The sequence below is a fragment of the Vombatus ursinus genome, unplaced genomic scaffold (genome assembly GCF_900497805.2).
Source record: "Vombatus ursinus unplaced genomic scaffold, bare-nosed wombat genome assembly UNPS02008996.1, whole genome shotgun sequence".
NCBI lineage: Eukaryota > Metazoa > Chordata > Mammalia > Diprotodontia > Vombatidae > Vombatus > Vombatus ursinus.
In genome coordinates, this window is record NW_020948774.1 from 167,257 (window position 1) to 183,488 (window position 16,232).

A 16,232-nucleotide genomic window follows, 5' to 3' on the forward strand; every position below is an offset into this window, starting at 1 on the left:
CCTTCTTCCTGGGTACCTTAAGAAACCTGGTTTTTACCTTCAGGTCTAACTTTCCCCTAACTGCTTCATTTTTTTCACCTAATCACTTCCTCTGTGTAACACATCATCAATATTTTGGCTTGCTCATTCTTTTACCTTTCCTTTCCAAAAGTGTTTAAAGCAAAAGAATCTAAATTCTGTTTTAAAGGATTCTACACTTGGCAAAGTACCTTGCATACTCAGTAATAGCTTATGAGTAATACTGAAGCCAGGAGACAAAGGGTATGTCCGCAATGGTTTAATTCAGCTGTTTTTAGGCAATAAAATCAATAGGCTTATCGATTCTCTTTCTAAATAGTCTTCAAAGAGCTTAAATACAGGGGTTTGAACACCATAACAGCCAGATCAGCACTTAAAAAAAAAAAAAGTAGCTTTTCTAGGCAAAATAAATCAAAAAGGAAATGGGATAAATGGGACAAATTTATGTATCATTTCAATTAGACTAATCAGGAAGTAAAATGGTTTATCCAAAAGGAAAGATTTACCTAAAGTTCATTGAAGAGTAAAGTAAGATAGTTTCAAGTTTTTTTAGGGGAAAAAAATGTGGTACAAGGTCCCACTCCACCTACTCTTATTTGAGGCATTGCTTTTAGCATTCTATTTGGGAGCACGTGAAAGAGCACTAACCCCATGGATGCAGAAAAGAAATATGGAACAAGGGAAATCCTGTGTATGAGGATGTGAACCATGAAAACTCCCCTTCTTTAGCCATATTAAAAAGAGGACTTGAGGCCTAGACTGAACAACCCTGAATGCTTCAGTGCTGGTTTTTGATTCTTTGAGAACAAGTTAATTTCAGATACCCACAGTCTCTTCTCAAACTCCCAAGACTATCTCCAGAAGTCTCTCCTGGTCTAGTAAGTCAATATTCCACTCATTAAGGATGACATGATCCTAGCAGTAGAAATAACCTCCAGATGGAAGGCTTATGACTAAGAGGTTCATGAAATACCATCTCTTCCAAGAAGCCTTTCAGGGAAGATCAGAAGGATTGATTGCTTTCCCTTTCTCACACATCTAGACACAAAAATCTCCCAAGTTACCCTTTACTACACCCCACTTATACCCCGCAAACTTCTCATTTGACCTGTCTATGATAGATGCTTTACTTTAATTCATCTATCAATTTAACATTTTCCTTCTAAGGCACATTTCTTATAAACATGTCTGTGTCCGTATGCTTCTCTCAAATCATAAGACCAAAGAAAACAGAACAGATAATAAATATCTCTGTGCAATGGATAGCACAGAAACAGTGTACATAAAAGCAGGAAATGTCAAACCTTACACAAGTATTGATTGGACTTTCCTGGACCCAACTTGATTATCTCAGTAACAGAATAAACAGTAGTTTAAGAGAAAACCAGAGTTCTAGCTCTTCCACAAGTCCCTTCTGAGGGCCTCAGTTTATGCATTTGTAAAATAAGACTGCTGGACTAGGTGATCTCTTAAGCTTCTATCACTTTTAACTTCAATCAAGGCAACCTCTTCTCAGTCTCTCAGTCAGCCTACAGGCAGTTGTTAAGTGCTTACTATATGTTCTATGCATTGTGCTATAGGGGAAATGGAGATGGGTCAGCTCTGTGTTCAAAATGATTTTTGGATGTCAAACTGTATGTAAATGAATGGGCATCTTAAATTTTCGTCAATCTCCACATAAGGACAAGAGCTTTGCTCAAGACAAGCAGCAACAGGGACCTGGGGGTTGTGAGAGACCTAGATCTAAAGGCGGTACTCCCCAACCATCACTCTCAGAAAGAAAAGAGTGAGAAAGAAAAAAGAAGAGGGATAGGGAGGGAGGAGCCAGGAGGAGGAAAAGCTAGGCTTCAAAAGCCAGGACTGAACATCACACAAAAAACCTCCACACTGCAAAAGGTTTTGAAAGAGATCAAAACATGGAGCAAAGCAAATATTTATTAAAACAAAACCACTTTTGTGACTCTTGGGCTTTGAGAGACATTGAAAAAACAAACAGGGCATTGAGTGAGGTTTATAGGAGCAGCCGCCCGGGCAGTCTATGGTTATGTTCCAACGAAGCTTGAGCTTCTTTTTTTTTTTCTTTTTCCATAAAACACACCAGGCTTTGAAAAGATCTAACTTCTCTCAGTCACACACTTTGAAGACAGGTCTGAAGGAGAGAGAATTTTCCAGGTTGGAAAGTGGCATTGAGTTTGTGTAGTGATTTAGGAGAGGTCATAGGGAAAAAGAAGCCAGAATTCTGAGGGGGGGAGTGGGGGATGGGAGTTATTGAGCCAGAGAAAGCTGCTAACCTACCTCATCCCTCATGTAAACACAGACTGGAGTAGATTCACACAGCTGCTCCACACACTCCCTGTAAGGAGAGGAAAAGAAAACAGCTTAGGCTCTCTGAAGCTGATGTAGAGAGAACACCCAGGTGCCAGTCACCATGACTCCCAGCTCAGAAGACAGCTAGGAGGGAAGCAAATGAGATCCCTCATCCAGACTAGTCAATGTGGGAGGCATTACCCATGCCTCCATAGTTTAAGAAATGAGGGAATAAGGCCACCACACACCCACCCACAATCAAAGCTGTGTTCTGAAGATAAAGGACATGCAGTTTTCTCTCTCATGCTCCTGGTTATAGCACTCATCCTTACTCTGACCAAACCTGGTTATTGCCAACACTCAAAGGAGAAAGAGACCATTCCAATACGCAACGTAGCAGAAAAAACACTGGACTACAAATCTAGAAACCTGTGTTCTAATCTCTTCTCTGTCAGTAACTAGCTATGGGACCTTAGATAAGTCACTTAATTGTTCCAAGGCTTAGTGACTTATCTGTAAAATGAAAGGGTTGGCAACAATGACAAAGGACAGAGGACTTCTGGAGAAGAGAATTTTGCAGTGATCCAAACTGAATGACCACTCTTTCAGTTACTATGCAGGGAAAAGTAGTTCAAGGAATGAATGCCTCTCCACTCTCCAGGTTATCAAAGAGGAAAAAACACACACACACACACACACACACACACACACACACACACACATGTGCGCATGCGCACGCGCACGCGCGCACACACAAAACAATGGGAGAATTACTTCAATGTTAAAACAAAGGAGAAAAAGGATCTAATAAGACAAAAGGGAATTCTAACCCGTGTCAGAAGAATGGAGGATAGAAAATATGACACAAGCTAAAAGGAAGAAGGACCAATGAACAGTTGTAGCTAAGTAAGAGATAACATGCTCTTTACATAGGAGAGCACAGACTCCTCTAAGGAAGATGCAACTGCTCCTCCTCTAAACGATAATAATGTGGATCCACAGTGTTATCACTTAAGGTATCAATCAATAAGGTTAAGAAGAAGAAAGAAAGAGTGGGTACCTGATGATGACTCAATGCTGAGGGGTACTGAGGTGTCTTCCTTGGGCATGTATCCAGGACATGATAAAGAACATCCCAGAACTCGGCAAATCTGATGAGTACTCACTTTTGATAATTCATATGGGCACAAATGCCAGAAGGAACCTAACAAGCACTGTTGAAGATTATGAAGTCTTGAGCAAGAAATGTTAAGACCTCAAAGTACAGGTGCTGTTTTTAATCACTTGAACCAATTAAAGAAAAGGCTTTAGAAGAGACACACAGGTTTGTAAAGTGAAGAGCCGATTTAAAAAAAGACAACTAAGAGTGGCATTTATTGACATGAAATGTTTTTAGACATGGAGTGCACCTAACTAGGGCTATTACAAAAAAACAAAAAACAAACCACCACCACCACAATACATTTGTCTCTAGTTGTGCAGATCTAATCAAAAGAGATCTAAACTGAAAAGGAAAAGAAAACCAAGTAATCTCACAAGCAGAGACACCTAGAAATTCACAGGATGTAAAAATCTAAGAAAGACCCTTGCAATAAAATCCTGACATGCTTATAGAATAGGTAACAAGTGCTTCAGACACTTATTAGCTGTGTGACTCTGGGCAAGTTATATCTGTTCGCTTTAACAAACTGGAAGAAGGAAATGGCAAATCACTCCAACATCTCTGTCAAGATGGTCCACTGGATCACGAAAAGCTGAACATGACTGAAAAACAACAAAATGAATTTCAGATCCTGAGAAGAGGAAAATTTGACCGTAATGAAATTTAGTGGGACGGGACTCATAAACTGGAATATGGCTTAGTTAAAAAAAAAAAAGCTGTTTGTTTTTTATGTTTATTTGTTTTTAAAGGATGAGATGAAGACAGAGAATTGTAGAACTAGAGGGGTAAAGCACTGTGGACAGCATCTGCATGACAATCAATGGAGGCAAAATTAAAAGTAACTATCACTGGCATCTGCTACTGTTTTCCTGGATATAAACTGGATATAAAATAGATGAGAGGTTCAGGAAACAGATCACAAACCACACCCAGAAATGTTATAATAATGACAAAAGACAGCATCTAAAAATCTCTCTTGGCTTGCCTATCTTTATCCCTCAAAAGGTAAAGAAATGAGAACTTTTATTCCAGACTCCACTCTCACCATCAAGGAGGAATTGGTCAATAAAGAGGAAATTATGGGAACCTTGGAAGTAAATTACTTCTATGTCTAGGAGTTTATGACAGAGAATTTGCAGTTTTCATAGGATTCAGAGGCAGGATAGATAGAATCTCACTCAACAGGAGAAGTCAGCCAAGAAAAGATAGGTAATGAATGCTTAAGAATAAAATACTGAAAACACAAAAAGAAACAACCCAAAGAGAAGGAAAAGGGGTAGATCTAGATGAACTGACAGAGAACTTATCAACAAACCAGAATTTTTAAATTATACATACAGAAAGTGGAAGCAAAGGCAGGTAAGGCATGGCATGATCCTGTAAGACTACCATCAGGAATAATAATCTTAGAATGAGGTAAACTAGTAGTAAATACTAGGAACACCCCCCCCAAAAAAAGGGTGTTTTCTTCTTAGCTACATTGGGAAAAAAGGATCAAAGAAGGCATAGAAGCACTGTTCAGGACAGACAGTGCAAATAATGAATGATGGAGAAAAGGTGGAACTACTCAACTTTTAGCTTCTGTTTTCTCTGCCAACAATAATCTTTAGGCTAGAATGGCTAATAGGAAATTGATAAGTAAAAAGATACAGTAAGAGTACTTAGGTGTTTTTGTTGAGTTAAAAATCACTTGCTATTCCTGTGTTATCAGATTTTTACAATATGTTGGTTAGTTTTACCAAACTTTTTTTCCCTTATTTTATTCTTTATCACAAGGGATGGTTCAAATATAAGTAATATAAAAAGAAACTATTATCAGTAAAAAAAAATCCAAAACATTTAATTACCAGGGTCAGCCAACTCATAACCCAGGGTACTGAAAAAATTGAAGGATATGTCTACTGAGCCACTATCAGTGATTTTTTGGAGAATAATGGAGAGGTGTTGCTGGACAAGAGAAAGCTAAGTTTTGTCCCTGATTTTCAAAAATAGGGGAAGAAAGTGGAGTGTGAAAACTATAGTGAGAGGAGTCAAGACAGCAGAGTGAGAAGAAACATTTTCGCCTAGCTCTCTCAATACATATTCTCCACAACAACCTAGCTGGACTGAATTCTGATTGGGAAAGCCAAGAAAAAGTCACAGCGAATCATTTTTCCAGCCCAGGGCAGCTTAGGAAGACAGAGAGGTCTAAGGACTCTATGAAGGAAGCTACCCAGGAGCTGCAGCACTGGCAGCAGCAACAGGACTAGGAGCATTCCAGTGGCCAGGGACCAAAAGCACCTAGGACGTAGATAGAGCACCATGGCAGGAAGCATCGGACAGAAAGAGATCCCAGAGGACTCTTGAACTAGCACTGGGAGCAGAAATGAGTGCCATTTAGCAGCCATATAAGCCATTATCCAGTTCCTGGTCATAGATTCAGGGCAGAGTAGCAGTTGCAACTGAGCATGAGGTTGCAGCTGACAAGCGAGCGCGCGCACGCGCGCGCACACACACACACACACACACACACACACTCCAGAAACTGAGCTGTGTGGTTATGAGCACAGAAGTCTGAGCAGCAACTCCATTCTGACATTTAGCCCAGCATATAAGCCTGCAGTGTAAAAACCTGGAAACTGAAGAGACGTCCAGCAATTAAGGAATGGCTAAACAAGTTGTAGTATGTGAATGTGAATACTATTGTGCTATAAGAAATGAAGAAGGGGATGGTTTCAGAAAAATCAGGGAAGACTCATATGAATCGATACAAAGCAGAAGCAAGAGAACAACGTACACAGTATCAACAATACTGTAAAGATAATCGATTGTGAAAGACTTAGCAACTTTGATCAATACAATGATCTCCCAAAATTCCAAAAGACTCATGATGAAAAATGATATCCACCTCCAAATAGAGAACTGATGGATTCTGAGTAGAGACCGAAGTATATTCTTCCCCTCTTTATTTTTCTTCCTTTTTATTTTCACAACATGACTAATGTGGAAATGTTCTTTATGACTTCATATGTATAATAGGTATTGTATTTTTTGCCTTCTCAATGGGTGGAGAAAGGGATGAAAGAAGGGAGAGAATTTGGTACTGAAAATAAAAATAAATCTACAATAATTTTTTTTAAAAGCTAAGAAAGATAGGGCAGCTAGGTGGCAGAGTGGATAGAGCTCCAGCTTTGAAGTCAGGAGGACCTGAGTTCAAATCCGGTCTCAGACACTTGACACTTAAGTTAGCTGTGTGACCCTGGGCAAGTCACTTAACCCCCATTGCCAAAGCAATAAATAAATAAATAAATAAGAAAGAACAGAAAATGCTTTTTAAAACCAAATAAGGGTGACGGAGGAAAAAAAGGGGAAAAGAAACAAGAGCTAGCCAAGTTAAAGAGAAACTTGCTAAAAGAGGTACAAAATCATACTGAAGAAAATAACTCATTAAAAATTAGAATTGGCCATACGGAAGCTAATGACTCCATGAAACATCAAGAAATAATAAAACAATGCCATCAGACAAGCCCGGAAAGACTTCTATGGACTGGTGCTGAATGAAGTGAACAGAACCAGGAGAACGTTGTACACAGTAACAGCCACGTTATGCGATGACTAACTTTGATAGACTTAGTCCTTCTCAGCAATGCAAGGATCTAAGACATCTCCAAAAGTCTCATGATGGAAAATGCTATCCACATCCAGAAAAAGAACTATGGAGTTTGAATGCAGATCAAAGCATACTATTTGCTCTTTTTTTTTCTTCTGTTTTGTTTCTTCTTTCTTGTGGTTCCTCCTATTGGTTCTAATTCTTCTTTACAACATGACTAACATGAAAATATATTTAATAGGAATATATATGTAGAGCCTATATCAGACTGAACACTGTCTTGGGGAGGGAGGTGGGAGGGAGGGGGAAAAAATTTGGAACTCAAAAGTTTATGGAAGTTAATGTTGAAAACTGAAAATAAATCAATAAAAAATGGCTACCCCCCCAAAATAAAATAAAACAAAGTGAAAACACTGGGGGAAAAAAAGAGAAAAAAATATTAAATATCAAATGGGAAAAACAACTGACCTGAAAAACAGATTGAGAAGAGATAATTTAAATATCACTAGACTACCTGAAAACCATAAACAAAATAAAAAGAGTTGAGATATCATATTTTAAGAAATTACAAAGGAAAATTGTCCAGATATCTTAGAACTAGAAGGCAAAATAGAAACTGAAAGAATATATAGGTCACTTCATGAAGGAAACCCCAAAATGAAAACTCCCAGGAATATTGTAGTAAAAATCCAAAACTGCTAGGTCAAGGAGAAAATACCGGGAAAAAAAAAAGAATTTAAATACTAGAGAGCCCCCAAATCCAATGGCTTTTTCTCAAACTTCATCCATCTTGACCTCTTTCCAGCATTTGATAGTGTTAATCACTTTCTCCTCCTGGATACACACTCCTATGTGAGATTTCACTACTTGTCTCTTGGTCCTCCTCCTATCATCTGACTACTCCCACTCAATCTCCTTTGTGAGATCAACATTCATCTCATTACTACCTAAATATAGGTATCCCTCAAAGGCACTATCCTGTTTTTCCTCTTCCACTTCTCTACATTATCTCATTAATATCTCTAATGCAGATGATTCCTGAATCTATGTATTCAGCCCAAGTCTCTGTTCTGAGCTCCAATTCTACATTACCAAGTACCAAGAGACTGGATGTCCCATAGATAACTCAAACTCAGCTTGTCCAAAGCATAATTCATTTTCCTATCCCTAACACTAAACACACCTTTCCCTGAACTTCCCTATTGCAGTCCAGAGCACCACCATCCAGCCACTCAGGTTTCAACCTCAATGTTACCCTTTACTCCTCACTCTCACTCAATCTATATACACAATCAGCTGCCAATCTTGTCATTCTACCTCCTCAACATCTTTTATTTATGACCTCTTCTATCCACTGACATAGCCATCACCCATTTCAACTCCTCACCACCTCTCACTTATATTACAAAAGGCTTCTGACCTATTTCCGTCTCAAATCTATCCCCACTCCAACCCATCCTCCACATAGCTGCCAAAGTGATTTTCCTAATATCTGACCATCTCATCCTCCTACTCAACAAACTTCAATGACTCCCCATTACCTCTAGAATAAAATGGAAACTTCTTTCTTTGGCATTTGAAGCTCTTCACAACCTGGCCCCTTTCTACCTCTCCAGTCTTTTTATACATTACTCTCTTCCATATACTCTATGGTCATACTAGTCTACTTGCTGTTCTGTACAGACAAACTGCATTGTTCTATTTCCATGCTTTTCCAATGGCTCACCCCAAAACCTAGAATGTGCTCTCAGAACTAGCTTCCTTCAAGACTCACCTTAAATTCCACCTTCTGCAGAAGGCCTATCCTAGTACCCCCAAGCTGCAAGTCACTTGCCCTTTAAGGTCACCTTCCATCTCTCCTCTGTATCTTATACCTCCTCTTGCAACTCTTTTTACTTTTTCTTTGTATTCAAAGAATTAAATGTAAAATACGTACAAGATAAATTGAAGGTAATGGGGAATAGGAGAACACGTGCAGTGAGAGAGAGAGGCAAAGGCCTCACACAGGAGATAGCATCTGAGTTGTATGTTGAAGGAAACAGAGTAAGAGGCAAAGCAAAAGTTAAATGTTTGACAAACACATAGAAAGAAGTCAAGACAAAACCCTATGAGAGAGAGAGAGAGAGAGAGAGAGAGAGAGAGAGAAAGAAATTAACCTTTGGGGAGAGAGAATTAGGAAAAGCTCCTGGGGGGGAGGAGGGTGATTTCTGAGACAGACCTTGAAGGAAGGAAGGAAGGAAGGAAGGATCCATAACAAAGAGAAATGCAGAAGAGGAGCTTATTTGAAACTTGGTACTTGTGAGAAGGAGAGGGGCACCTAAGCAAATCATGAAAATGAGAGTACAGGATGAGAACAGGGGATGCAGAGTTTTTAAATGTGGAAGGCAATGAGACACCACTGAAAATGCCTAAGAAAGTTATCAAGGCGCTGGCTTGAAGAAAACTACAGAAGGGGTAGACTTAAGGCAAGAAAACTGCTTGAAGGCTATTTTAAAATAGTCTGGGGGCAGCTAGGTGGCTCAGTGGATAGAGCACTGGCCCTGGAATCAGGAGGACCTAAGTTCAAATCCAGCCCCAGACACATAATACTTACTAGCTGTGAGACCCTGGGCAAGTCACTTAACCCCAACTGCCTCACCAAAAAACAAAAAACAAACAAACAAACAAAAAGAATGGACAAGGGGAGACAGGAGGGAGACATGACAGATCACAAATTTCATCATGGGGCAGTTAGGTGGCACAGTGGATAGAGCACCGGCCCTTAAGTCAGGAGGACCTGAGTTCAAATCTGGCCTCAGACCACACACTTGACACTTACTAGCTGTGTGACCCTAGGCAAGTCACTTAACCCCAACTGCCTAAAAATAAAAATTAAAAACAACAACAAAAAAAGTCTGAGAAGAGATGTTTTAGCAATGTAACTAAGGTTGCATTGGAAGACTAACGGTGGAGGCAGAATGGACAGGACGTGGCACCTGACTGGATCTGTGGGGTGAGAACAATTCAGAGCCTTGAGTGGATTATTCCACTTCAAAGCTTACTACTGCTTTGCAAAATATCTTCCACATTTAAAAAACAATTGGACAAGAGGCACAACCAAATTTTACAGGGAATAATCGGGAGGCTGTGTACCAAAATGATTATGAATGTGGAGGAGAGAAATGAAGGTAAGAAATGAAGAACTCACTCAAAATAGTCCCATGCTAGGTGAAGATGAAAGATGACATTCTGAGAAAAGTATCCAATGATCCCTAATATTACTAATACTAATATACTCATTTTCCCCTTAATATTCTTTCTTTGCCACTCCGCCCACAATCAGAAACATATAATATTACAATTAGGCAAAGATACGGGTTAAAGATAAATAAGTAGATTCAGAACTGGTTGACCAGACCGAAAAAGTAATCATTACTGGTTCAAAGGGTTCTAGTGAAGTATTCTAGGCAATTATGTGCTTGGCTCTATAATATTTAACAATTTTATCAATGACATGATAAAGGTATGGATGACATACCTGCCAAATTTGGAGATGACACAAAGCGAGGAGGAATACCTCAGATGTTAGACAACAGATACCAAATTATCACAACATGCTAGAACAAGGGGCTGAACCTAATAATATGAAATTTTTAGGGAATAATGTTTCTATCCCAAGTGTACCGAGGACAAGTATAATGATGAGGGGAGTCATGGCTAGAGAGCAATTTTCCTGAAAAAGATCAAAAGGTTCTAGTAAACTAATAGCTTAATACAAGGACAACTAGGTGGTAGAGTAGATAGAGTGCAGGGCCTGGAGACAGGAAGATTCATCTTCCCAAGTTCAAATCTGTCCTCAGACAGTTACTCGCTGTGTGACCCTAGGCAAGTCACTTAACCCTGTATGCCTCAGTTCCTCATCTGTAAAATGAGTTGGAGAAAGAAATGGCAACTACTCCAGTATTTCTGCCAAGAAAACCCCAAGTTTGGGGTCACAATGAGTCAGAAATGACTGAAACAAATCAACAACAACAAAGCTCAATACAAGTCGACTATATGACCTAGCACCCCAAAAAGCTAATGTTTTAATCTTAAACTAAATTTAGAGGCATAGCGTCCAAGATTAGAGAGAAGGTAGTCTTACGGTAACCTCTGTACATCTACAACATTCAGTGCTGGTTAACACATTTTAATAGTATATTTAAGTATATCCAGAAAAGGGTGACCAAGTTGGTGAAAGGCCTCAGGATCAAACCATGAAGATTTGTTGAAGGTACTAGTGATGTTTCGCTTGAAAAAAAGAGAAGGCTTTGGGCTAAAATGCTGTCTTCAAGTATCTGAAGAGCTATCATGTGAAAGAGGGATTAGAACCCCTACTTGAGTCCAGAAGGCAGAATCTGAAAACAATAGATAGCAGTTATAGAGAGGAATATTTAGGCATGATACAAGGAAAAACTTCCTTAAGTTACTGAAGCTACCCCAAATTAGAATGGGCTGCCTCCAGCAGTAGCATATTTGCTCACAAGCAAAGGCTGAATGATAATTATGAGTGTGTTCTGGAATGGATTCTTTTTTTTGTTTGTTTTTGTTTTTTGCTAGGCAATAGGGTTAAGCGACTTGCCCAGGGTCAGACAGCTAGCAAGTGTTAGGTGTCTGAGGGCAAATTTGAACTCTGGTCCTCTTGACTCCAGGGCCAGTGCTCTATCCACTGCGCCACCTAGCTGCCCCATCTGGAATGGATTCTTGATCAGTCTGAGGTTCAAAGTAGATGGTCAGTTTCAATTCTCAACTTTTTAAAAAATTCTGACAAGATAGTCACTAAGGTCTCTCTAACATTAATATTCTCAGTCAAAGACTGCATGATCCATTTCTTCGGTGATCCAAAACACTACCCCAGGGTACAAGGTGAACTTGACCCTAGTGTGAGCTACTGGGTGGACACCATGGCTATCAAGAGCCATTCTTGGGACAGCTAGGTGGCGCAATGGATAGAGCACCAGCCCTGGATTCAGGAGGACCTGAGTTCAAATCCGGCCTTAGACACAAAACACTTACTGGCTGTGTGACCCTGGGCAAGTCACTTAACCCCCACTGCCCAACCCAAAAACAAAAAGAGCCATTCTTCGTATGGAATGTGCTTCCCCTAACATAATGTCTACAACCAAAGCTGTTCTCTAGATATAAAGAATAAATGATTGATGACAACCTAAAACACCACTGGGCACCTCAAGAGCCCACAGAAAACTCAGCATTTTGAGTTCTAATCCTAGTATCAACAACTCTCTGTAAGTGATACTCTAGAAAACATTCTAGGATACCTCAAAATACACCAATTCCATCTTGCTAATAACTCAAGGTCTTTTCACTTGTACTGACACAAAGGCAATACAAATATTAGCTGGAAGCACCCCTAAACTGTATTTCCCTTTTTTTATTGATATGCTGGCCTGACCTTGGCCTACTTCGGGATGGCACAAAGGGCCTATGAGGTCATGTTAATTTGCAAAACTGGCACCAAAATAAGAACACTCACATCTAATTCTGCACCAAAATCCTTTATGAATAACAAGCTTCTACCTTAAAGTGCTATATGAATGTGAGCTATTATTATTATTATGGGGAAAAGTATAGCAGAACAGGTTAGAGTCTGGAATGGTTTAAATGAGATTTCCAGGAAGCAAAGAAGTGTTTCACTAAGTGTATTTTGAATACCTACTATGTGGAAGACAGTAAAAAATAAATTATGACATGCTCCCCTGAACTCAAGGAGCTTATAATTTGGAGGAGACAAGACTTAGAAAAACAAAATAATGAGAGGAGCTAATAATTAAGTTCTAGAGAAATGAAGAACTAGAAAGATAGATACTTCAAAAAAGGATCAGGCCTGGGGCAGCTAGTTGGCTCAGTGGATAGAGCTCCGGCCTTGGAGTCAGGAGGACCTGAGTTCAAATCCGAACTCAGACACTTGACACTTAGTAGCTATGTGACCTTGGGCAAGTCACTTAACCCTGATTGCCTCACCCCCCCCCCCAAAAAAAGGATCAGGCAGATTTGCAGACCCACCAGAGCAAGAATTTTTTTTTTTTTAAATCAGGGCTAGCAATGACATGAAATTCAGATGGAAGTCATAAGTCAAGAAAAGAAACAAGAAAATAGAGTCAAGAAAACCTAAAGACCTCAATATGTTTCTGCTTCTTATACTGTGGTGAAACGTCATTTCAAGACAAATGAAACAAAGGAAAGAAAATAGAATAGTTTTGACTATATATTCTTTGATCTATAGAGACTACTGATAGACATATACCCCTAAAGAAGTCAATGGCAAAAAGGTCCCAAACACACCAAAATATTTATAGCAGCACTTTCCATAGTAGCAAGGAACTAAAAACAAAGCCATTCATCAATGCAGAATGACCAAACTATGGGACATGAACGTTTCGGAATATTATTGCATTACAAGAAACAATGAATATGACATACAGAGAAGCATGGAAGACTTATATGAACTTCCACAAAGTAAGCAAAACCAGGAAAACAATATATATGACCACATCAGTATAAATGAAAAGAATAACAACATATCAAAATTGAATGCTGTAAAATTACGAAACTATGATAACCAAACAGCTTGGCCCCAAAGAAGGAACATGCACTTCTCAGCCCTCTTTGCAAGGAAGGCAGGGGGAGGATATGGATGTGGAAAACTGAATAGACTGCTGGATACAGTTGATGTTTTGCTGAGCTTTTTTTTTTCTTCTTTTTCATTGTTATAAAAGATAACTGGGAAAGGAAAAGGATGACTGGGGAAAAAATGTAGGTAATGGAAAAGCAAAAGCAACCAATAAAGATTTTTTTTCAAAAGGCAAATATAACCATCGTGGGGTAGCAGAGACCTTAAGAGATCATCTTACTCTAATCCCATACCTTCAGAAACACAAACCTAAACTAGGATGAGAATATATCCTAGTTAAAGACAACCAGAGGAAATTCTAACATCTCTCTCAGTAAAGTCATCCTAAATAGAAAGAATTAATCTAAGTAGCCCAGTTCTCTGCTAGGAATGCTGCTATCTTAAGGGCTACTTATTCCTATGAAATTCTTTCCTCCTACACATAAATCTTTCCCCTCTATCGATTCCATAATCTAAATAAGTAGAACAGGAATTTACAAAGACTTCTCTTCCTCCTTTCCCTTGCCCCCCAAACAAAAGGTTACTACCCAAATCATAGTCTAGGTTAAATGGGAAAAGATAGCAAGGAAGAAAGGCAGAAAAGGTCCAGGTTAAAGGTGAAGTAAAAAATGCCATGTGGAAGAGATAGAAAAGGGATTTATTAAATAAATCCCAAGGTCCTGGCAGAAAAATTGAGAAGAGATTTGATAAGCACGGGGAACAAAATAGCCAGTATGGCAATGGGAGAGGACAATAAATAATGAGTTAGCCTAAAAAAGATGAGCGTATATGTATACCAGGTAAAGGCCCTAGAACACAACCAACCAAGTACCAATTAAGGACAAAAAGCCTTTATTCTGTTGGAATGTAGCTTTTTATTTTCCTACAACTTATCCAAAAAGAGGTTAAACCTTCAGTTTATCATACACAACTTATCTTCTTATTCCATAATCACTACATTAATACAGGATCCATCAAGAGCTACACTGGACTGATAACAGAGGTTTCAACCAGGATGAACCTCTGCCTGGGACCATACCAGAACACCAGCATAATCCCTGGTAGGGAGGCCTGCTACTGGATAACCTCAATCTATTATTATTCCTTTATTTATTCCCCCTTTCCTGAAAAATTACGAAGAAGACAGCAAGGGCTATTCAGTCTTATGTCATTTCCACTGTCCTTTGAGCCAAGTGGTCTCTGGAAAGCTAGTCAACTCTTTGCCCACTCCATCATTCATGTTTTCTCATAGTCGTTGTCATCAAATCTACTGAAGCAAACTCAATACATAAGGGCTTCCAGCAGTTCTCTCTTAGCTCTCCACTCTCAAAGGCAAGGAGTCCTGGACCTGAGATTGAATCCAGGCCATCAAGCTACCAGTTTATGAAGCTGGCCAGCTCTCAGTGAAGTAGCCATTCAAATCCTGGGCAACAGGGCTGCATCCTGCTGTGGTAGGATTAGTACTGTCAAACTTTGTTTCTCCGAGTTCACTGAATGTGAGGTATGTGCTCTTCCTCATTACCAAAGAACAAAAGATCTGTCTGACCCACCTACTGTGACACACCAGGAACCCAGGTTTCACTAAAAGAAACAAGACCACAGGGAGAAATCAGGGCAGTCTGGACAGAGACCAATCAATTTCATCTAACTCTTTCCTTCAAAGCCAAGCTGCCAAAGATCAGAAGTCGAAGGCGAAGTCATCGTAGTCAAGGCAGGTAAAAGTCATAAGGAAAAAGATCCCTAGGCAAGGGAGAAATGTTTAAGAACTAAAATGAAGAATTTAGGCCTCCTCTATATACAAAGAGCTTCATGCCAAATAAACTGAAAAAGCTGATTATCCCCAAACCAGTTACACTTCTGCATCACCTCCAAATTCAGTCAAAGTCTTGAGATTTCAGGTTGAAACACTAGAATTCCTGGTTGAAACACTAGCATTGTAAAATCAAACACATTGCATACCCTCTCTCTCTCTCATGATCCTTCCCATGAGAGGGACTTCAATCCATCTCTGGGAACTACAAATCATAAACAGAAAAAAAGAGGGAGAAAAACAAACAAGAGATCCTTAATGGCCTTGTTTTCTTCCCTAAGCCCACTGTCTTCCCTGAGCCCTCCCTCTTTCGTGATAATACATTTCATGCGCCTTCCGAGGCTGTCCGGCACATCAAACGCCCAGCACTAGCTTTGATGTGTGGCTCCTCCAAAGGGAAATGGCAGGCAGATTAGATTCCCTCATGTTGGGATCTGAGAGGGCCTGTAAACATCTTGTGTGTGAGGACTGCAGCACGCTGAGGGGAGGAGCAGCTTGCAATCGCTTCCAGACCTTCTGCAGTCCCAATTAACAGAGATCTCCCTTCAGAGGACAGTGGGGACCCGGGGGGAAATTCCAGTGGATTTAGGAGACTTCCCCTCACGCACTAGGAAGAACCATAATGCTTCCTCTGCACAACCTTTCCCAAAAAGTTCTAAACATCTCAAGCAGAAAGGAGACTTGTGGCTTGTGGAGA

The 16,232-nt window shown here is 39.7% G+C and overlaps 1 protein-coding gene across 3 annotated transcripts in view; it reads right to left on the reverse strand.

Moving 5' to 3' along the window:
• Window positions 1-16,232, reverse strand: part of ASPSCR1 (ASPSCR1, UBX domain containing tether for SLC2A4) — a 135,098-nt gene that overhangs the window by 91,926 nt on the left and 26,940 nt on the right. For all 3 annotated transcript variants that reach the window (XR_003568103.1, XM_027850136.1, XM_027850137.1), the window contains one exon: window positions 2,314-2,371. Coding sequence is in view for 2 of the 3 variants with exons in the window: in XM_027850136.1 (XP_027705937.1) it covers window positions 2,314-2,371 (58 nt within the window). In the remaining variant the exon portion in view is untranslated. The remainder of the gene's footprint in view (window positions 1-2,313; window positions 2,372-16,232) is intronic.